The sequence below is a fragment of the Pan paniscus genome, chromosome 18, assembly GCF_029289425.2.
Source record: "Pan paniscus chromosome 18, NHGRI_mPanPan1-v2.0_pri, whole genome shotgun sequence".
NCBI lineage: Eukaryota > Metazoa > Chordata > Mammalia > Primates > Hominidae > Pan > Pan paniscus.
In genome coordinates this window covers 82,469,702-82,493,999 of record NC_073267.2, presented here as the reverse complement: position 1 = coordinate 82,493,999, position 24,298 = coordinate 82,469,702, and the positions used below count along the sequence as shown (strand labels likewise).

Here is a 24,298-nt window from a genome sequence, read left to right as displayed (position 1 = left end):
CTAATGGCAGCTACTGTGTGTCTGCTTGTGTTGTGGTCTCAACAAAGCTCTGTCCAGAGTCTGTATTAAATAAATACCACTGACAGTTCGCTACAGCTAAGTTACTCACTACAGATTCTAAGGTTGTAAACTAATTTCATTCAGACTATATCATAAGGACCAAATGCAGCGTTATGCATTGCTAACAAACATTTGTAGATTAACAACTGCATCAATACTCCATTAAATGTTACATAAAGAAAACTTTCTTTAAATACGTTTTAGAATTTCCAAAGATTTTATTTTGAAGACTATCCAATCAACTGTATTATACATTAAGAGATGTATAAGCTGCTAAAGAGAGAACAAGCCAGACAACTGTGGGCTAAACAGTTTTTTACGTCTCCTATTCATTTACTACTGCTCACCTCTGTTTTCTCCATTTCTAAATTGAAGACAATATTGCTTTCTCCATGTTGTAGAAAACTATAATTAAAAACTAGTTTTCAGTGCTCGCTTTGGCAGCACATGTACTAAAATTGGAACGATATAGAGAAGATTAGCATGGACCCTGAGCAAGGATGACAGGCAAATTTGTGAACCATTGCGTATTAAAAAAAAAAAAAAAGAAAAAGAAAAAAACTAGTTTTCAGGTTGGGTGCAGTGGCTCATGCCTGTTAATCCCAACACTTTGAGAGGCCAAGACAGGCAGATCACTTGAGTCCAGGAGTTTGAGACCAGCCTGAACAAAACGGTGAAACCGTGTCTCTACAAAAAATAAAATTAGCCAGGTGTGGTGGTGCATCCCTGTGGTCCCAACTACTTAGTAGGCTGAGGAGGAAGGATCACTTGGACCCAGGAGGTCAAGGCTGCAATGAGCTATGACTGCACCACTGCACTCCAGCCTGAGTGACAGAGTGAAACCATGCCTCTAAAAACAAAAAACAAACAAAACAAACCCCACAAAAAACAAATAAACTCCACAAAACTAGTTTTCACTTAAAGGTGATGTACACATTAGGTAAACCTGATTACAGGCCTAAAATAGGAAGACATGTCATCTATTTGTTAATTTATAGTAAGAAGGCAAATGACACCTTTTGGAAGGACATTATCTGTAAATACAGTTTTCAAAAAGTACACAAAAAGGTTTGCACATAAAGACTGTAATTCAAAGGCGGTTTGGTAAAGCTAGGAGCAAAAACCAAATTAACTTTAGTGGTACGTCCTTTTCTCTCCAATGCAAAAGCTCAAAATTGCCCAAAGAAGCCACAGCAGAATGTTGTAATTTCTCTTTAAATATCATAACTATATTCATTTTCAGAGATGAAAGCCTGAACTTCTCAACCTGTCTGAAATTGTTTACAACACAGAAACCTCTTTAAGGATTTAACAGTTATTTCAACTATGAGTTACTGCCTCATAAAACAGTGTCATATTTTGTTTCATAAAAATTGCAAATAAGTCTCCACTCATAGTTGGACTATTAGGTAAACGCTCTGTAAATATAGTTCCAAAGGTCACTCCAGTGATAAGTCACTGCAGTCTGTTTAGCCAATGATTCTGCTCTTCCGAAAAAAATCCTATGATACTTACTTTAAGGCCTTGGAGAAGAGGGTGTCTGGCAGCCTCGTGAGTGCATTATGCTGAAGATCCAACACCTCGAGGGGGATGTGCTCTACCAGTGTTGGAAGGTTTTGCACATGATTGTGTCCCAGCATCAGTTTTCTAAGACTCAAGCTACTCAGAATTCTAAGGGGGGAACATACAAACAAACACATTAAAAACTTACTTAAATCATTCTTTCTGAGGCTGTCCTAGCCTATTTAACTGAAATTAGTTAACTTATAGAAACATATTCTCCTAGATTGTATACTCACTGACAAGTGCCTGAGCCAAGAAAGCAGCTATGACCATATGTTTACCTACCACCCACCAGGAAGTCATTAAGGTCATTCTGAGAAAAGGTGAATTAGTGAAGGCAAACAGCACAGAGGAGATCTATACTAAAAAGGCAATTTCTAGAATAAATCAATTTAGATTTTAAGTCTAAGCAGCACCAAAAATTCAGTATATTAATATTAACACATCTTGTGAATAAATTCATAACATTTCATTACAATAAAAACTACTATTTATGGAGTGCTTAAAATGTGCTAAGCCACTTAACAACGAAGTTAATTCAGAAAGGTTCAGTAACTTTGATTTGCCTAAGATTTCACACTGCATAGTAAATGGTAAAGTCTGGACTTGAATTAAGGTTTGACTCCAAAGACTGTGTTCATATTTAGTATGTTAAACGCCTCTAGTTTAATTTTAAAGACTCCATAGAAAATAACATTTTATACCTCAATGCTTTTGAATGTATCATTCCCTGCCGCCTTCACCAAGCCCCACTCTCTTTCTCCCACCACTTAGAAAAATCCCATCATCTAGTAAAGGTCAATTCAAATGCCATCTTCTCCATGAAACATTCCCTAATTATTCAAATTTCTTCTGATTTTCTCCATTTAATTTATACAGTGTAGTGATTAAGAGTGAAGGCTCTGGCCGGGCGCGGTGGCTCACGCCTGTAATCCCAGCACTTTGGGAGGCAGAGGCGGGCAGATCACAAAGTCAGGAGATCGAGACCATCCTGGCTAACACGGTGAAACCCCATCTCTACTAAAAATACAAAAAAAAATTTAGCCGGGCGTGGCAGCATGTGCCTATAGTCCCAGCTACTCCGGAAGCTGAGGCAGGAGGATGGTGTGAACTCAGGAGGCAGAGCTTGCAGTGAGCCAAGATCGCGCCACTGCACTCCAGCCTGGGCGACAGAGCGAGACTCTGTCTCAAAAAAAAAAAAAAAAAAAAAAAGAGTGAAGGCTCTGGAGTAAAAACGACTACATCCAAGGCCAGGTGTGGTGGCTCACGCCTGTAATCTCAACACTTTGGGAGGCTGAGATGGGCCCATTGCTTGAGCCCAGGAGTTTGAGACCAGTGTGGCCAATATAGCAAAGCCCCGTCTCTACTAAAAATACAAAAATTAGCTGGGTGTGGTGGTGTGCACCCATAGTCCCAGCTACTGAGGGGGAGCTGAGGACAGAGAATCACCTGAGCCCGGCAGGTTGATGCTGCAGTGAGGAGTGATTGTGCCACTACACTCCAGCCTGGGTGACAGAATGAGACCCTGTCTCCAAAAAAAAAAAAGACTACCTTCAAATGCCAGCTCCCGTCACTTCCTGGTTAAGTGTAACCTTCAACAAGTTACCTAACTGCTCTAAGCTTTACATTCCTCATTTCTAAGATGAAGATAACAGCACCTATTAAATATATGATAAGGTTTTTAAAGGATTAGGTAAGATCATAAAAGTGATGTTCTTAGAACATTGCTCAGCTTATAATAGCTCATCCTATAAAAATTAACTATTATTACTATCATGTCACCAACCTATGGCAGCAACTCTTATTTATTTCATCACAGTTATCCACATATGTTACACTATCTTTTCATTAAGTTCCTTGCAAGCCAAGCCCATGCTTTAGCCTTTACTATGTTCCTTACAGCACATCACACTGCCTCATGCTCAGCAGGTACTCAACACACTGAACAAATAAAAGGCAACCCAAATCTGGAAAAAAGTTTAAATACGCACACACGTAAATGTTAGTATATACATACATATATACATAATATATGCATCCAGGCACACATACCTCACGGGAACCTCTGTGAGAAGATTATAGCTCACATCTAATACTTCTATCTTCTTTGCTTCACAGGCCCAGTCAGGGACACACTCTAGCAGGTTTCTGCAGAAAATAAATAATTAAATGGCACCATTTAAGATGACAAGTGCAACTCATTTCACTAGGCTATAATGTATCCATTAACCAGCCTGTGAGCCCTTGAGGGCAGGAACACTGTCTCCAAGGCATCCCTTGGAACACTGCCTGGAATATAGTAGGTGCTCAGTGAATGCTGCTGAATTAGAAGGGAGAGGAGAGACAAGTACCTGAAAATGTATAATACTGGATCAATTATGTTGCATGCTCAAAGAAGATAAAAAGGCTTTCTGCAATAGAAAAGCACACTTGTGGTGGGATGGGATGAGGGAAAGATAAGGAATTATAATTAACAAACCTTCAAAGATGAGTTAAGACTTCCACAGGTAATGACTGGGTGAGAAGAGAAGCAAATTCCAGGGAAAATTAACAAAATGAATACAAGTGAGACAGTAGAACCAAAGATAATTAGTGGGGAAAAAGTTTCAAACCATTTAGAATGTGAGCTCAAATAATTAGTAGAGCACTAGGCAGATATTTAGTCAAGAGAATTTTTTTTTTCAGATGTGACAGCTTCTCTAGGCCTCAAGGTATCTACAGGTTTATCAAGCGATATAATGAGGCAGAATGAAGCAGTGCTATGTAAGAGAAACACACATATTGCTATACCTTAGTGAAGGAAACCCTTTACCTAAAATGGATCAAAACAAGCTCTCTAAGAAATATGTGGGTTAGAATATGAAGATGTTGTACAAAGGCCTGAGGTGAGGAGCACATTCCAAGCACAGGGTGGCAACATGAGCTAGAGCACAGAGGCAAGAGAAGAAACGCATGATGTGTATGGGGAATAACAAGCAGCTTGGTGATGCTGGAGCACCCGGAGGAGACGGCCTGGGCTGGAGATCTGAGTGTAGCTGAAATAACTGGAGTAAATGAGGTCACGTCCAATGAAGTATAGCAGACCAAGGACAGAACCCTGGGGATAATCGACCTTTAAAGGGCTAGCTGAGGAAGAAGGGTATGCAAAAGAAACATGGCCAAAGTGGCATGAAAAAAAATCAGACTGTATTAGCTAGCCAAGGAAAAAGCATGTTTGGAGAAAAGAGAGCAAAATTAACTGTGTCAACACAGAAAAGTTCCAATAAGAGCAGAACTAAACTGAGCTGTTTAGAGGGATAAGCAGATGGGGACTGAAGAAACTAAGCCAACAAATGCACATAATTCTTGAGAAATTTGGACAAAAGGGGGAAGAAAGGAATTAAGAAAATAGCTAGGGGGATTGTGAGGTAAAGGGAACTTTGTTATGACAGAAGAGACAAAGTATGTGTACAGACTAAGAAAAAAGAGGCTGAAAACACACACAAACAAACACACACACACACACACACACACACACGAGAGGAGGGGAAGAGGAGGGGGAGAGAGGAGGACAATAATGACAACGAACAGAGCAAGGTCCAGGGCAGTGGGAGTGGAGGAGTCACAGGCACAGACAGCTGGACTGGCCATGAACAGAGGAGAGAAGCTGAGAATGAATACGCATCTATATAAATTCAAGCAAGGTGGGTGTTTGGAAGCTGAGGGAAATTGCCCACAATGGCCTCTATTTTCCCAATCAAGTAGGAAGCTAAGTTCCAGCATGGAGGAGACTGGGGAGGGGGACACTGAGGGAGGTAGATGCTGAGGACACTGGAAGGAGCTGGCAAGACAAAGAACCAATAAGCTCCAGATGAGGTTGGAAATTTTGAGTTTGTAGTGGTGTCTACTTGGATGTGATTTTCTTCGGCAATGATCAAGCTCAACGGAAAAGGTAAAATTTTAGTACTGATCCATGCTGGGGTTTTGCTGGGAAGATAAGCAGGAAGAAATGGAAGGGAATCTAAAACGTTAGCTTAAAATGATAATGATAAAGTAACGAAATCAACAAAAAGAAACCTGGCTACAACAGTTAGTATTTCTTGAGATGACTACACGTCAGGTACTATCCTATGCATTTTGCATTTATCATCTCACTCAGTCTTCACAACAACCCTGACCAAATAGGACCCTGCCCACTGCCCCTTTGATCTGCTTTGGGCACCCTGTACTCACAGCACTTAGGATGCTGCCCTGTCACTGCTTGTTTGATTGTTCATCTTGCCACTAGACTGCAAAACTCTACTGCTGAACCCAGAATGCCCAACAGTGGTTATAAATGAATAAAAAGTAATAAAATCCTGAATATAATTAATGTCCCTTCAAAAATAAGACCAACATGAGTTATAGGAGTACAAAAAAATTAAATAATATTTTAAAAACCCACTATCTGGCTGGGCTCGGTGGCTCACGCCTGTAATCCCAGCACTTTGGAAGGCCAAGGCAGGCAGATCACAAGGTCAGGAGATCCAGACCATCCTGGCTAACGCAGTGAAACGCCATCTCTACTAAAAATACAAAAAATTAGCCGGGCGTGGTGGTGGGCGCCTTTAGTCCCAGCTACTCGGGAGGCTGAGGCAGGAGAATGACGTGAACCTGGGAGGCAGAGCTTGCAGTGAGCCGAGATCACGCCACTGCACTCCAGCCTGGGCGACAGAGCAAGACTCCGTCTCAAACAAACAAACAAACAAACACCCACTATCTAAAAATCAAGAATTATCTGATTCCAACTGACTAAACGGGAATCAGTGCCTTGAAGATAACAGGTCTTCTTTGTTTGCATCTCATCCTACATCTATAGTCTTTAAGAAAGAGTTAATTCACAGACACCTTACTATTTCAAGAGAATCCTTCCTTTATACAGTAAAGCTATTAAACTTATTCGTCCATTCATCCTTTCTCCTTTTTCCAGGTTATCCAAGTATTTCAAAATACTTAGATTTCTTGTACATCAAAACTGCCAAAGAATCCACATGTATCTCTTAAATAGTAAGAAGCAAGCGCCACCCTCACGAAAGACACTCACCGGGAGAGATCCAAGGAAGTGAGCAGGCTGGGTATTGGATAGACGTTCACTGCTGTCAGCCCTAATCCAAAAACAAACAGGTGTTAGTGACATCCTCTAAAAAAGAAAGTAACTGAGAGCTGACAATGGAAAAGTAGCTTAGTGAAATCACCAGAGAGAAAACTGATGTATTCTACCAAGATGAGCTAAAGACAAAAACTACTGAAAACTCACTTTGACTAACTGATCCCAATTTGTCTTGAAAAACAAATGTAACAGCTAATTGAAGAATCCTGTGTACTGCACTGCCTTTATACAATATTAAGCAGTAGTTAAATGTTAACAGTAACTACTTAGCTTTTTAACTTGATAAAAACAATTAGACTTTTACTGGCAATATTTTAACTTTTAATTGAAGTATAACAAAAATACAGAAGAGTGCAACAATTCAGTAAATTTTCACAAACTGAACACACTAGTGGAACCAACACCCAGATCAAGAAACAGAACATTACCAGCTCCCTGGGAACTGCCCCATGTTTCCCTTTCCAGTCACTTCCCCTCAAGGAGTCCTGACTCCAAGTACCAAATTACTTTTACCTGTCTACATAAATATATGCATGCGGTATGTATAATTACTTTTGCCTATCTATGTAAACATATGCATGCAGTATGTATAATTATTTCTGCCTATCTACATAAATATATGCACACAGTATGTATAATTTACTTGTCTGGCTTCATTCACTCCACAATATGTTTACAGGATTTGTTTATACAGTTGCATATGATTATAGTTCATTTATTCTCATGCCTGTAAAAAATTATTTTATGTGAATATACCACAATTTATTTGCCCATTTTAGAGTTGATGACATGTTAAGTCTTTTCCAGTCTGCAGTTACTATGAATAGTACTTCTATGAACATATTTGTCCGTGTCTTTTGTGGACTAATATAAGTCCTTATATTGAACATAAGCCTAGAAGAGGCACTGCTGGGTACAGGGTATGTTTCTGTTCACCTTAGCAGATACTACTGAACAGTTTTCCAAAGTGGTTGTACCAATTTACACTCCAGCAGCTGCCCCTGGGATTTTTAGGCCTTTCCATTCTAGTCATTCTGGTAGGTGTATAGTGGTGCCACGCAGGAGTTTCAATTTGCATATCCCTGATGACTAGTCAAGTTCAGTGCTTTCCCTATATTAACTGATCACATTTAGATAACTTCTTTTTGTAAAGCAGAGTTCTTGACTTTGAGGCATCAAAACTTCAAGTTTTTATGTGAATTCCTCCAGGTTGTAGAATTTAAGGATTTTGTAAACGGAGTAGCAGACCTCAAACAAGCCCTGTTCAGTTAACTGCTGTGATAGAATCCTGGTGACTCATAGTATTTAGGTATTTAAATACTATTAAAATATTTCATTTATTTGTATATTCTTAAATATTTACAAAGAGTAAATATTTAGGACTGTGTGCCTGTTGATGAGGTCTTTTCCAGTAGGGCCAGGAATTCACTGTTTAGACACATTAAGGATAGGGATGGGCCTGATAACAAAAATCTCCACAGCTAGGACTTACTACGATGTCAGGCATCTATAAACAGCATAAGTCAACACTCACCAGTTTTAACACTCTTCTGACCAAGCAATTAATCTAAGCTACAATTTGAAGCTTCTACAACATAATAAAAGGCAACGCAAACAGAAGTCCTCAACTTTTATCTGTATAATCTAGTTTACAGATACAGAAAAATAAAGAGAATAAAATAATGAACCCTCTTTCACCTATCATATAGCTTTTAACAAACCTACATTCTGCTTTATATGTGGCAGACTTTTTTTTTTTTTTTTTGAGATGGAGCTTTGCTCTTGTTGCCCAAGCTGGAGTGTAATGGCATGATCTTGGCTCACTGCAACCTCCACCTCCTGGGTTCAAGCAATTCTCCTGCCTCAGCCTCCCGAATAGCTGGGATTACAGGCACGCGCCACCATGCCCAGCTAATTTTTTGTATTTTTAGTAGAGACGGGGTTTCACCATATTAGCCAGGCTGGTCTTGAACTCCTGACCTCAGGTGATCTGCCCACCTAGGCCTCCAAAGTGTTGCGATTACGGGCTTGAGCCACTGTGCCCGACCCAGACTTTTTTTTTTTTTTTTAAAGAATTAAAATACCACACATACCAAGAGTAAACATCATCTTGAATATGGTTTTCATCACTCTCATGTATTCTTTCATAGTTATGGCATATTTATAACGAAGAAAACAATATTTCTGTGAGTGTTTTAAATTTTGATATAACTATCACAATATACATTTAATTATGCACTTTTCCTTGCTCAAAAAAAAGTTTGCAATTTATCCATATTACCATGCAAAGCTTTAGTACATTCATTTTCACTGCTGTGCAATATTCTATTGCATAAATATATCACTACCGATTTGCCCATTTTCCTATTAATAATCCTACTTTTAGGCCGGGTGTAATGGCTCACACCTGTAATCCCAACCCTTTGGGAGGCTGAGGTGGGCAGCTAACTAGAGGTTAGGAGTTCAAGAACAGCAAGGCCAATATGGTGAAACTGTGTCTCTATACTAAAAATACAAAAATTAGATGGGCATGGTGGCACACTCCTGTAATCCCAGCTACTCAGGAGGCTAAGAGAAGAGAATCGCTTGAACCTGGGCAGCAGAGGTTGCAGTGAGCTGAGACCAGGCAACTGCACTCCAGCCTGGGCAACAGAGCTAGACTCCGTCTCAAAATCCTACTTTTTCATGCTCACAGAAAGTGATAAACAATCTGCTATACATCTCCTTGTGCACATGTGGGTGTCTTTGGGATATATCCCAATCAGGAAACTTCTAGAATATGGTATGTGTGTGTCTCGACATCTCTAACACTGTCACATTACTCTCTGGGGTGGTTTTACCAGTCACCTCTCACTGGCAGTGTGTGAGTGCTCAGGAAGATGCTTCTCCTCGCCTCTGGAAACACTCAGAATTACCTTTTTTTTAATGTGATGAGTATAAAATGTTATTATTTAAATTTGCATTTTTCTGACAGTAAAATTTAACCTATTTTCCTTTCCTTCCTTAAACACATATCAAAAGTAAAGAAAGGTAAAGAACTTTCCATAAAAAGAATGGCCTCGACAAATATGAGGACCTTTTCATTGAAAAATATTCTTAGAGCAAATCACTATTGAAATCAGTGGCTTCTCATTCTAGCACTGAGGCTACACAAGCTTTTAAACCACGAATTGGCAAACTTTTTCTGTAAAAGGCTAAATAGTAAACATTTTAGGCTTTGCGGACCATATCACAGTCTCTCTTACTACTATTCAATTCTGCCACTGTAGCACAAGAGCAAGAATGTATAAACAATATGCAAGCAAACCACTGAGGCTGCATTCCAGTACAACTTCATTCAGAAACATAGAAACTTGAATTTCATAGTAATTTTCACATGTCACAAAATTCTTCTTTCTTTTTTTGAGATGGGGTCTCACAAGTCTCACCCAGTTCTCTCATGAGAACATGCAATGGCACGGTCTCAGCTCACTGTAACCTCTGCCTTCCAGGCTCAAGTGATCCTCCCATCTCAGCCTCCTGAGTAGCTGGGACCACAGGTTTGCCACCATGCTGGCTAACTTTTGTATTTTTTGTAGAAATGGGGTTTCACCATGTTGCCCAGGCTAATCTCGAACTCCTGAGCTCAGGTGATCAGCCCACCTCAGCCTCCCAAAGTGCTGGGATTACAGGCATGAGCCCCCATGATTGGCCACAAAATTCTCCTTTTGACTTTTTTTTTTACCCAACCACTAGAAAAATGTAAAAACCATTCCGTATGGGCCATAAAAAAAGAGGTGGCAGGCCAGATGCAGTCCTGGGGTATAGTTTGCCAACCTGTTTTAGACTATTATTGATGCTCTGTTTTGAACATGCTTGCCCACCTCCCCACCACCACTATTCTGTGGAATGCCTCTTATTATGCTCAATTAGTAAAGCTCAAAGTATCCTGCCATGTCTTTTTATGCACACTGCAACCACTTAAGTATTGACAGCAAAGTGAAGAGATAAAGCTTCGCCTCAATGAGCCACAAACCCCATCCTGCAGAGTGGCTGAGGAACACCACAGGTGTCACTGTTCTCAGAAAGCACTGACAACAGCTGAAAGAGAAAAAACAAAAGGCTGCATAGAAAACTCACTGTTGGAACTGGCATAGAGGGTCCGAAGGGAAAAGCCACTGAGTGTTAGCTCCCTCAGCTGATTCCGCCCACAGTGCAGCTGTTCCAAGCTGCATAAGGAGCTAAGATCCAAGTCAGTCAGTCGGTTGTCCCGCAGATCCACGTGGGTGATGTGTTTATTTCCCTCCAGATTTTCAATAACCATGGTTTTCAAATGGTTCATCCTTAATATGCAGAAACAAGAAAATAATCATAAATAACAGTCTATTAAATGTGCTTACCAGAATAAAAATAAAAAATAGGACAGGTATGATCCCTTTCTCTGTTTCCTTTTTTTTTTTTTGAGACGGAGTTTCGCTGTGTTGCGCAGGCTGGAGTGCAATGGCGTGATCTCGGTTCACTGCAACCTCTGCCTCCCAGGTTAAAGCGATTCTCCTGCTTCAGCCTCCCAAGTTGCTGGGATTAGAATCACCCCCACCATGCCAGACTAATTTTTTGTATTTTTAGTAGAGATGGGGTTTCACCATGTTGGCCAGGCTTGAACTCCTAACCTCAGATGATCTGCCTGCCTCGGCCTCCCAAAGTGCTGGGATTACAGGCATGAGCCACTGTGCCCGGCCCCCTTTCTCTGTTTCCTAAACAATTTAAGAATTTCACTACTCGCCTCATTTTGCAAGGTACTATATAAATAATTACAGTTGATGAATAACTCAAGGTACAGCTAAGTTAGACAATCCAAATTGGCAAATACATATACAAATTAATAAAGAGAAGGAAAAAAGAGGCCACATCTACGAACAGTTAAACACTTATATCCAAATACCTAATAATGTCAGGTGGGCACTAAGTAGGACAAAGGAACAGGAAGATGAACACAACCTTTTGAGTCAGTGAGTAGCAAAGCAGTCACAACAGTACCATGTCCAGAGTATAAGGATGGAGCCATACTTCTTCCTGTTGCTATGCCTGCTCTATCTCTAGAGCTAAGGTTCAAACATAAAATTAATTAACAGACAAGGAAATAATCTGCATACATATATATATATGGAAGAGTTCAAAGGCAAATTATAGAAAATGACCTCTGGGTTTTTTCTACACAAGTATATGATTTAATTGATGCAGGTCTATTCTCACTTTCCTGTATTTCTATAAATCTCTCTCTTAAGTCTACAGTGTGGTTAAAAAAAAAAAAAAAAAAAACTCTCTTACTGTCTTTACAAGCTACATCAATGGCTTACTGTAAATAACAGAACATCCAGTAGGTGTCTTTTTACCAGCTTCCTTTAGGAAAATATTATGACTAGAAAATAAAACTCTCATAAAAAGTTCTTAGTAATGAAACCCTTAACATTTTAATTGTAATACAATGGGTATCAAGAAGAAACCCAATGACTCAACAGAAAAATGGTCATTTATGGAAATCTACAAACTACTAATATACATATAAAAAGATGTTCAACCTCACTGCTACGTAAATAAACGTTGATTAAAACAATGAAATACTTTTTTCAACCTACTAGACTGATGATAAATAAAAAGAAATGCTAAAATCCAATACTGACAAAGATGTGAGAAAATGGGAACTCTCATAAAATGGTGGAGGGGTCGGGCACACTGGCTCACACCTGTAATCCCAACACTTTAGGAGGCCAAGGCAGGAGGATTACTTGAGCCAGGGAGTTCAAGACCAGCCTGGGCAACACAGCAAGACCCCATCTCTATAAAAAAATTTTAAAATAAAAAATATACACTGATGGGAGGGTAAGTGAAAACAATCTTTGTCAAAGGCAATTTGATAGTCTCTATCACATGGTACAACTACCTGATCCTTAATCTCTCTGCTACTGAGTGATAAATAAAGTCTTACTACACCTTTGAAAACATATATTTCTACACTATTCAAAAAACCTAAAGTTATGGGCCAGGTGTGGTGGCTGTAATCCCAGCACTTTGGGAGGCTGAGGTGGGTGGACTGCTCGAGTCCAGGAGTTCGAGACCAGCCTGCACAACATGGTGAAACCTCATCTCTACTAAAAGTAGAAAAAAATTAGCCAGGCCTCGTGGTGCGCACCTGAAGTCCCAACTACTCAGGCTGAGGTGGGAGAATCGCCTGAGAACGGGAGGTCAAGACTGCAGTGGGCCGAGAACGTGCCACTGTATGCTAGCTTGGGTGACAAAGTGAGACCTTGTCTCAAAACAACAACAAAATTTTAAAAACCCTAATGTTTTAAACAAATCTTCATAAGCAGAAGACATAAAGGTCCACCAGAGTCAATTTAAAGGAAGCTGTGGTAAAGAATAACCTTACCTTAAATCCACATGCTTGATATGGTTCATCCTATTCAGCACCCCTAAGTTCAGGACTTCCAGGCAATTTCCTGCCATAACCACTCTATCTAACATAGTGAGTTTCTCATAAACCTCAGGAATTTGACTAAAGTTGTTGAAGGAAATTCCCAAGGAGGAAAGCTGTTGTAGATTTCCCAATTCTTCAGGTAAAGTAGTCAGAAAGTTGCCATCAAGACAGAGGGTTTGAAGACTATAGGAAGAAAACAAAACAAGTCTACTTTATGAAAGGTTTCACTGGAATGCACAGAATCAGAGTTAGGGATTCTGATTTATGTCACTAATTTATTATAAATCCCAAAATAGTAAAGTGTCCTAACTCTCCATCTATGCAGACTTAATAGATGATTTACACACAACTTAAACAAATGGTCCCTCCAACATTAAAAGAGTTAAGACCGCTGCTGTTGAAGCTAAGGGATCAGTCACTGCTATGGGCAGGTATATCTCTGAGGTCAAAAACTGCTGCTGACTAGAATCCTAAGTAGTACATGATACAGTTCACTGCAAGAGTTCAAGATACTACCTTCATTCCAAACCCCAGGCAAGTTCCTTATTCTGCAAGGGAAAAGAGGAATCTAGTAAAAGTTACTTACTTTAGCAGATTGCCAATTTGACTTGGTAGGTCATGAAATCCATTACAGGAAAGGTTGAGCTCAGTCAGGGTAGAGATCTCGCATAACAATATAGGAAACAACCCAAGTTTATTATGGGACAAGTTCAGGCCCTTCAGTTGAGAAAATCTAAAGAGCAAAGGCAAAAATGGGTATTGCATTTCAATACATCTATTACTGTATCTTTACAAGGGACATCAATGGCCTTTGATATCTATTTTAAATGTCTATAATAGAATTTATTCCAAAAATACTTATTGAGCACTCGCTGCATATCAAACACTGAGTGGGGACAGAGGACACCAAGATGACTAATGCACAGTCCATGTGATGAAGGAAACCACGTCTAGCATTACAGGAGCTCTCTTTTCTCCTTAAAAAGGAAGACAATCTTGGCCGGGTGCAGTGGCTTATACCTGTAATCCCAGCACTTTGGGAGGCCGAGGCAGGTGGATCACGAGGTTAGGAGATCGAGACCATTCTGGCTAACTTGGTGAAACCCCGTCTCTACTAAAAAACAGAAAAATTTAGCCGGGCGTGGTGGCAGACACCTGTAGTCCCAGCTACTTGGGAGGCTGAGGGAGGAGAATGGCATCAACCCGGGAGGCGGAGCTTGCAGTGAGCCGACATTGCGCCACTGCACTCCAGCCTGGGCCACAGAGTGAGACTCCGTCTCAAAAAAAAAAAAAAAAAAAAAAAAAAGGTAGACAATCTTGAAGAACAGCTCTTGCTGGTACAATTCTTTTGTATTTCTTCATACTTGATATGCTTGAAATCTTTTTCCATTATTAAATTTCTACATGTAATATACAAAATCCTTGCAAGAATTAATCAACTCATAGACAGAGCAACAGCTAACAAATATGTAGATCAAATCCCATTTATAAGCAACTTCTACTTTCATACTGAAATTATGTTGGCTAAAATGTCACATAAAATGAATAAACCAGTTAGAGCTTGAAAATACAAATGTGAGAGCATTTTACCATTATGTGACCTGATACACAACACAAAATAATTTTTAGTGCTTCTATTTTGTTCATGGAAGTAAAATTATCTATATTGTCTTACCCAGAGATAGCATTGTTATAAAATGGATCTCCTGGGTTTCTTCTTGATATCCACTGTATTATAATTAAGATGTTAAAGGTTTCATTACTAAGAACTTTTTATGAGAGACTCTGGTAATTCCACTGGGGAGTAGGATACTTCGTTATTATACAAGCGCAAGATGGTAAGGCTGAGATGTTCTCCATGATGATGATCTATCACCTGCTTCTAGATTTGAATCCCTGGTACCTCACTGTAACGCTTCTCTTCCAATTTTTCAACTTCTGATTTCCAGATGACCTAACCTTGATTACTGATTATTCCTTTGGCTTGGTGCTTTAAATTCAGAATTTATGATACAGCCCTCAAACTGGACTAATTCTTTTTCATAGCAACTCACAAAGAAATGCTAGAAACCAACTTCCTTAAAATTATTGCTTGTTTTCATTTTTACATGCCAATATTACTAAAATAACTACCTCATTACTAAACAGAGGCTTATACTTGAAACACTTTCTAAAACAATTATCAGATGAGATTAAAAAAACAACATTTTCTGGACATTAGAATTATTAGCTATTAAGGAAGTACGTAAAATATGTCATTTTAATGTATATTATCTTTTTAGTCACCATCTAATTTAAATCACTTTGAATGCTTTAATTTCCAATTTCTCCCTTCTCCTCCAGAAGCCCAGACAATTACTTACAACACATATTTATTCACTGCGTCCATTTTTAAGTGGAGGAATGAGGTGGGATGAGTGGAGTGTGGGAATGGGGTATATATTTTAATAAAGGACATGGAATAACAAGTAGGTCATAGTACTGTAGGGCTAAAATGGTTCCTGTATTAGAACAGAGAAGCTTCACAGCTGACTAAACGCATAAGAGTTGGCAGTGGAAGGTACAAAGAGAAGATAGAGCCTTGTCTCTCAGAGTGAAAGTCTTATAATTAGGCCTATCTCCTTTAAGTTACTGAAATTTTACACTTCTAATTCAAAAATTTCCCGTATACTAAATCTCTTGATGTAACTTGGCAGCAGATCATACATCGGTGTCAATGATTCACATGAAAAGATTACCCAGATCAACAGAAGCTCACAGAACATTTACATCAATCTTCTGTTTTATGGGGGGAAAGGGCAGGTAGGAGAACTCTGTGAATAAACATTTTTACTTCCTCTTCAAAAGGGAGGGGAAATTTTAGAATATACATACAATGGTAGCAGGTAGAAGCCATAAGATACTGATTATGAGTTGGTTTTAACAGGTTAGTCTGGAAACCCATTCTCCACATACTTGTAGAGTGTATCGAGGCCTCCGGGTCTTTCTAACTGCATGAAGTTGTGTCGCAAGTTGAGGTAGGTAATATCTTGACTATAGAAGAGATGCTCAGGAACCTCCTCGAGGCTGTAACACGAGAGATCCACGGTACTGATTCGCTGGGACACCACCTGAATAATGTCAAAGAGAAGAGCCTTCTGAGCTAGTACTGGATGTCTATCACCCAGCAAAGAATGGAATGGCATTTACACAAAAAGACACTAATTAAAAAGATAGTGAAAAAAAGGCAGTAAGATCCAATTATTCATTTATAAATACCAGTTAATTTTTACTTTTTCCTAAAACCATAAGCTGCTTGAAAAACAAGGGTATAAATTATAAAGTCTCTATAAGTACAAGGTTAAAAAAAAACACATATCATTAAAGATGGGAAGTTAACACTTCATGCAAGAAGTAATCTTTTTTGTTTGTTTTGTTTTTGGGTTTTTTTTTTTTTTTTTTTTTGAGACAGAGTCTTGCTCTGTCAGCCAGGCTGGAGTGCAGTGGCACAATCTCAGCTTACTGCATCCTCCGTCTCCTGGGCTCAAGCAATTCTCCTGTGCCACCACGCCAGGCTAATTTTTGTATTTTTAGTAGAGACGGGGTTTCACCATGTTGGCCAGGCTGGTTTCGAACTCCTGACCTCAGGTAATCCACCCACCTCAACCTCCCAACGTGCTGGGATTACAGGCGTGAGTCACAGCACCCGGTCACAAGAAGTTATCTTAAGATGATTCGAAATAAATGGAAAAAACTTTAAGAGGCAGTGTGATATGAAAAGACATGGCCTTCTGTAGCCACACTAGCTCTGCTACTTATCAGCAGTTTCTTCATCTGTTTTGAGGATAAAAGTAAATAACCAAGCATACAGCACACTGCTAAACATGCAAAAGACACTCAAAAAATATTAACTTCTCTTTAAAAGGGCAGAAGAATGGAATAGGTACTTAAAACTGGGACTAGTTTTATAGCCAGATTTTATAGCCAACACAATATAACTGTAAAATAGTCAATAAAATCAAAACAAGCTTGATAGTTCTATAATATTATGCTAATATAATATGGGTTATAAAAATTGATCTAAAAAAAGAAACAATATATCACTAGAAAAGTCATTCATGGCTAGGCGTGGTGGCTCACACCATAATCCAGCACTTTGGGAGGCCAAGGCGGGCGGATCACCTGAGGTCAGGAGTTCGAGACCAGCCTGGCCAACATGGTGAAACCCTGTCTCTACTAAAAATACAAAGATTAGCTGGGCGTGATGGCGCACACCTGTAATCCCAGCTACTCCAGAGGCTGAGGCAGGAGAACTGCTTGAACCCAGGAGACAAAGGTTGTAGTGAGCCAAGACTGTACCACCGCACTCCAGCCTGGGTGACAGTGAGACTCTGTCTCCAAAAAAAAAGGAAAAGAAAAGTCATTCATGTTTTGATGGCACGTCCTTATACTATAACAATCTCTTATACAAAATCCTGCAAAGATGGCTAGAAGAAAAAGAGAATTTGGAAATCACAATACACTTTATTGCTTTTCAAAGGCTAAAGTGCAGAAATTATGTTGAAAGACTAATTATCCTTGGCATATAGGAATAATGGTTTGTGGTAGCATTAGAGGTCACTGTCCCATCAATAACTGCACATTTGAAGTCATTCACCAAGGCTGTTCTGAACATATGCATACCAAGAAGCACTGGGACCCAAGTTATGGAATAAATCCATCTATCACTGACTATTACAGTTGAGGGAAGGTCATTTAAATCTCATTGTATCTCAATTCCTTCAAAGGTCAAATCTCTTTGTGTCTTAATTCCTTCTAAGGCCCTAACTCCCACAGACAGTACAGAGGAAAATGCACCTGCAAACATTTTTGACAGCATTTTGTACTATGCACATATAAATAAGTTAAAGACCTGGTGGAATTCCGTGATTTTACTCATTATATACTCAGAAAAGGCCTAGAAAGGAAATTAAAAATTATAATTTGCTATCTTGGGAATAAGTTCAGTTTCTTTTCTTGTCTTTTGTTTTTTTTTCAGACGGACTTTTGCTCTTGTTGCCCAGGCTGGAGTGCAATGGAATGATCTTGGCTCACTGCAATCTCCGCCTCCTGGGTTCAAGCGATTCTCCTGCAGCTCAGCCTCCCGAGTAGCTGGGATTACAGGCATGTGCCACTACACCCCGCTAATTTTGTATTTTTAGTAGAGACGGGGTTTCTCCATGTTGGTCAGGCTGGTCTGAAACTCCCGACCTCAGGTGATCCACCTGCCCCAGCCTCCCAAAGTGCTGGGATTACATGCATGAGCCACTGCACCCGGCCATCAGTTTCAAAATACATTTCTCTTGGGGTACTCTTTTTTTTTTTTTTTTTTGAGATAGAGTCTTGCTCTGTCATCAGGCTGGAGTGCAGTGGCGCGATGTCGGCTCACTGCAACCTCTACCTCCCGGATTCAAGCGATTCGCCTGCCTCAGCCTTCCGAGTAGCTGGGACTACAGGTGCGCGCCACCACACCCAGCTAATTTTTTGTATTTTAGTAGAGACAGGGTTTCACCATGTTGGTCAGACTGGTCTCGAACTCCCAACCTCAGGTGATCCGTCCGCCTCGGCCTCCCAAAGTGCTGGAATTACAGACGTGAGCCACCACGCCCAGCCTAGGGTTCTCTATTCTTATCTCCACATCAGAACATCCTACCACTTTTCACCTTGGATGCTTGCCGTTGCCATCGCTGGTACTCGGCCAAAGTCTCGAAGCTGACATGATAGGTCTGAGCTTGGGCTCCTGCTGAGCTGAAAGCAAGGGAGTATTGCCGTCGCTTCACTTCTTCTATCTGAAGAAGAGGAGGGGAGAAAACCAGAACCACTAAAAAAAAAAATCCTAGTCAAAAAGCAAAAGGCAATCACAAGACGAACAACTGAATTTTTAAAAATAGAGTTATTTTTTATTTTTTCTCTCTCCCTCCTTGTCCCCCTCCATCTGCCAATGGGTCACACATGAACACACCCAAGGAGTACACAATGATCCCAACACATTAGCTGTGCTTTTGCTCTATCACCAGCAGCTGGGTAGCACCTCTTGTCCTCAGGACTTGCAGGTCAGGAAGCAGGATACCAGTCCACTATGTCCCCCTTACTGCACGGAACTCTTAACGAGTCCTCTTCAGTCCAATTCAAATCTCTTTACTAGGCTTGAGAAAAGAGGCAAAAACCTCCCCCATTCCTATTGGAGCGGTGGCAGGAATTCACAGCACAAAAATAGCTCCTTAAAGAAATTCTCGGCCAGGCGTGGTGGCTCACGCCTGTAATCCCAGCACTTTGGGAGGCCGAGGCGGGCAGATCACGAGGTCAGGAGTTTGAGACGAGCCTGATCAACATAGTGAAACCCTGTCTCTACTAAAAATACAAAAAATTAGCCGGGTGTGGTCACGGGCTCCTGTAATCCCAGCTACTTGGGAGGCTGAGGCAGGAGAATCGCTTGAACCCAGGGGGCGGAGGTTGCAGCAAGCTAAGATCGCGTCACTGCATACCAGTCCGGGCGACAGTGCGAGACTCCGTCTCAAACAAAAAAAGAAATTCTCCCCCAAATTCCAACAAACTCAACCTATATAGCTTTGATGAGGAAGCAGTCTTTTTACAGTCATGGAACCACTTACATCTTTTTGTCTGGTATCTCACTTTGTTACGTCACAGCTTGGCAAATCAGATGGAAACTTACATTAGGTTTCTGTGCCAACTGAAGATTGAACCAAGCGGCAGAAACAAAATACTTCCAGAAAAGAGAATCATATTAAAAAGATTCATTAAAATTAAATAATTTTCACAATATTAAATTGTGATACAACATAACCATTTTTCATTAGTAACAAATCATTGCAACTGAATGAGTCTGTGTCAAAATAAAGAATATTATTGAAATGAAGAATAGATACTGATTGTTTTAGCATAATCTTTTAAATATTTTATTTTGGAATGCTTGACATTGAAAAGTACAGAGAATCATATAATGTCAAACACTGAGACAGATCTGTAAATCTCTCACTGTAAGTTAATTTGTCAACTTCCCTGAGTATTTTAATTTCTGTATTACAGATGTTGAAATTATATTGTTACATATATATAACTTTGGAATTATTAAATATTCATGGTAAAATGTTCCTTTTATCATTTTGTAATGAGTCTCTTTATCCCTACTAATGCTTTTTGTATTAAAGTCCTTTTGGCCCAGCTACTTGGGAGGCTGAGGCAGGAGAACTGCTTGAATCCGGGAGGTGGAGGCTGCAGTGAGCTGAGATCGTGCCACTGCACTCCAGCCTGGGTGACAGAGCGAGACTCTGTCTCAAACACACACACAAAAAAGTCCTTTTGGGGATCAGTCTTACTGAGGTATAACCTAAAATAAAATTCACTGGTTTTTGTTGTTTTTTTTTTGAGACAGGTCACTCTTCACCCAGGCTGGAGTACAATGGCGTGATCATGGCTCAATGCAGCCTCAACCTTACGGGTTCAAGTGATCCTCCCGCCTTAGCTTCCTGAGTAGCTAGAACTACAAGTGTCTGCCATTGTTCCTGGCTAATTTTTTATTTTTTTGTAGAGACAGAGTCCCATTTATGTTGCCCAGGGGTCTTGAACTCTTAGACTCAAACAATTCTCCTGCCTCAGCCTCCCAAAGTGCTAGGATTACAGGTGTGAGCCACTGTGCCATGCCTGGCCTTGATTTTTTTTTAATTCACTAAGTAACCAATTTCATGAGTTTTTATAAATGAATAAATACAGTGTGCAACCCCATGGCCCCCAAACTTCCCTCTGTGCTCCTTTACAGTCAGCCCCCTCCCCACCATGCCCTGGCAATCATTGATCTGTTTTCTATCACTACAATTTTTTGCCTTTTTCAGAATTTCATATAAATTGAATAATTCAATAAATAGACTTTTGTATCTGGCTTCTTTCACTCAGAATTATGCTGTTAAGATTTATCCTTGTTCTTGTATCAGCAGTTCTTTCCCTTTTTTTTTTCGCTTAGCAGTATTTCCTGGTATAGATATATCACATTTGTTTATCACTTCACAAGTCAGTGAACATTTAAGTTGTTTCTAGTTTTTAGCCATTATGAATAAAGCTGCTATGAACATTCATGTACAAGTCTTTTAAAGAACATATGTTCATTTCTTTTGGATAAAAACTAGAAACAGAATTGCTGGGTTATTTGAAAAGCACACATTTAATTTTACAAAAAATGAATAACTGTTTTGCAAAGTAACTTCATTCCTACCATGATGTATAAATGTTCCAGTTGCTCCGCATCTTTGCCAAACTTGTTATTCATCAGTCTTTTAATTTCAGCCATTCTAGTGGTGTGCAGTATCTCACTATTATTTTTATTTGCATTTCCCTAATGACTGAGGTTGAAGATCTTTTCATGTGTTTGTTACCTGTATATCTGCTTTGGTGACAGGTCTCTTCAAATCTTTGGCCCAGTTTTTTAATGGGTTTGTCTTTTTGTTACTTAGTTGCAAAAGTTCCTTATATATTCTGAATACAAGTCCTTTGTTGCACATAAACTTTCATATAAATGTCTCATATGCTATTAATATAACCACACCAATTTTCTTTTGATTGCTATTTGATGAGTATATATTCTTTCATCATTTCACCTTCAACCTTCTAAGAGTAAGTTTTAATTATGTCTCTTATGAACAGCAAATAGTATTTAAAATAACATCTATCACAATCATTATGATTACTGATATATTCGGATTTATTACTATCACTATAATTTGTGAAAATTTAACATGTTATTTTGCTCCTTTTTCTCAATTCTTCTTGCCTTATTTTAGCGTTACAAAGTCTTCTATATTCTCTTTTCCTCCTCTAATTTTAGTGGCTATTGTTAAATTTTCCTAATAAATTTTAAGATTATTTGATGTCTCTATCCTCTTACCCCGAGTGTATCACATTTTACTTAATAAACACATTGCCACATCTAAACACTCATTTTGTCTTCACTTCTAGAAAATGTTCAGCTATTATTTTTTCAGATATTATTTCTCTTTTCTCTTCCTCTCTCTTCTCTAGAACTCCTATTAGATGTATACCAGAGCCTTTCTGAAGGGTTCTTTTATAGTTTTTATCTGTGAAATTCTTCAGTACATCAGTTAATTACATTCAGCTACTAAACAGTGGCTTAAAAAAAAATAGAGGAGTCAGTCCAGGACTAGCCTAACAGCTCCATAGGCCAGCAAGGACCCAGGCTCCTTCTCCCTCAAACGTTACGCTGGACATATGTTTGCCAACTCATAGTCATCGTATGACTGCTCCACCTCTGACACTGAGGAACTGGCAAAGGGTCAAGCCATCCCTTTATGACCTTTAAAGGTCAAGCTCTTTAAAAGTCTATCTCATTTTAAAGAGCTTTTCCAAAAGTCCTTCCAGGAAACTTCTGTGTTTATCTCAGTAGCTACAAGAGGGTTCCGCTAGAAGATTTAGTTTTTGATCCTGGGCATATTGCTACCCTGAACAAAATTCTATTAGCAAACAGAAGACACAAAATTGCTCTTCATCAATTCTCTCTTTGTCTGATCTAGAGTTTAACCACTTAAGTTTTAAATTTTAGTAACTGTATTTTTATTTCCAATATTCTACTTGGCTCTTTCATAGGCAGATATTCTTATTTCTGAATTTGTTTTCCATTTTTGTTCTTCCATTCTCTCTTAGAAAATTCTAAACACATTTATTTTCAAGATGTTTGCTCATTTATTTCCATTTCAATCTGAAGTGAGTTTATTTTCTGATGGCTGAGTTTGTGGAAATCCTCCCTAGTATTAAATTTCTCTGTGGTTTTTTTTTTTTTTTTTTTTGTATGTGTGTGAGAGGGAGTTTACATTTCAGGTTCATTTGAATGGTAGGTTCATTTTCTCTCTCACCCTATCTGCTGCTTCCTCTCCACCAATCCCCAACCTTGTCCTCATTCACTCTTTCCCTCTCAAGCAATTCTACTTACTTTCTTCACTTTGTCCTTCAGCCCCTAAGACCTCATACTGACAGTGGTGGGTTCCTGCCCCATGGTTGATACTGGAGTTACAAACACTCATTCATTAAACTAGTAGGGATTTCATTCATTTCCTGGTCAAAGGCCATGTAACTGGATTCTCCCACCTCTTTAGGACCACAGCTAGAAATAAGCCTTGGTTTCAGTCAGTGCTTAATGGCAGTTATTGTTTTAGCTTTCTTGCAGAAACAAAAGATACCAATCAGCCTGGCATTAGGCCGTAAGACTAACCCAGGACCCCCATTATGAGCAGAAAACTATTACTAAATACTTATAAGAGCCAAATTCCAAGGCTGCCACAACCTTTCAGACCCAGAACCCAGGAGGCCCACAGACCTTCTGATCATTTTATGTTTCTATTCTGTATTTCTAAGCTCAGCTAGGTCTTTTCATATTTTTATTTATTTATTTATTTTTAAGAGACAGGGACTCACTCTGTCACATAAGGCTAGCATACGGTAGCACGATCACAGCTCACAGCAACTCGAACTCCTGGGCTCAAGCCATCCTCCTCCCACCTCAACCTCCCACCAAGCAGTTGAGACTTTAGGCGCCACACCACTACATCTGGCTTTTTTTTTTTTTTTTTTTTTTTTTGAGACGAAGTCTTGCTCTGTCTCCCAGGCTGGGGTGCAATGGCATGATCTTGGTTCACTACAACCTCTGCCTCCCAGGTTCAAGCGATTCTCCTGCCTCAGCCTCCCAAGTAGCTGGGATTACAGGCAACCACCACCATGCCCAGCTAATTTTTAAAAATTATTTTTAGTAGAGACGGGGTTTCACTATGTTGGCCAGGCTGGTTTTGAACTCCTGACCTCAAGTGATCCGCCCACCTAGGCCTCCCAAAGTGCTAGGATTACAGGCACGAGCCACCGCACCCGGCCAAGACAGGGTCTTGCTAATGTTGCTCAGGTTGGTTTCAAACTCCTGGCCTCAAGTGATCCTCCCACCTCAGCCTCCTGAGTAGCTGGGATTACAGGCACAAGCTACCACGCCCAGCTTATTTATCTTTTTCATACATGTATTCTATCAACATTGCTGTGTATTTGGATCAGAATGGATGCCTGATCCA

General features: G+C 39.7%; 1 protein-coding gene and 1 non-coding gene across 7 annotated transcripts in view; one reads left to right on the top strand and one right to left on the bottom strand.

The window, feature by feature from the left end:
• PHLPP2 (PH domain and leucine rich repeat protein phosphatase 2) overlaps positions 1-24,298 on the bottom strand; it is a 78,584-nt gene that overhangs the window by 20,657 nt on the left and 33,629 nt on the right. For 5 of the 6 annotated variants that reach the window (XM_034940624.3, XM_034940627.3, XM_034940628.3 and 2 more), the window contains 8 exons: positions 18,887-19,012; positions 16,161-16,315; positions 13,792-13,938; positions 13,158-13,388; positions 10,871-11,073; positions 6,686-6,746; positions 3,676-3,771; positions 1,576-1,731 (listed from right to left, as the gene is read on the bottom strand). In XM_034940624.3, coding sequence (XP_034796515.1) covers positions 1,576-1,731; positions 3,676-3,771; positions 6,686-6,746; positions 10,871-11,073; positions 13,158-13,388; positions 13,792-13,938; positions 16,161-16,315; positions 18,887-19,012 — 1,175 coding nt within the window. The remainder of the gene's footprint in view (positions 1-1,575; positions 1,732-3,675; positions 3,772-6,685; positions 6,747-10,870; positions 11,074-13,157; positions 13,389-13,791; positions 13,939-16,160; positions 16,316-18,886; positions 19,013-24,298) is intronic. The other variant, XM_034940626.3, reaches the window with a different exon arrangement.
• LOC112437507 (U6 spliceosomal RNA) lies at positions 489-595 on the top strand. Its single transcript, XR_003026104.1, has one exon. It is a non-coding gene; the product is annotated as a U6 spliceosomal RNA (small nuclear RNA).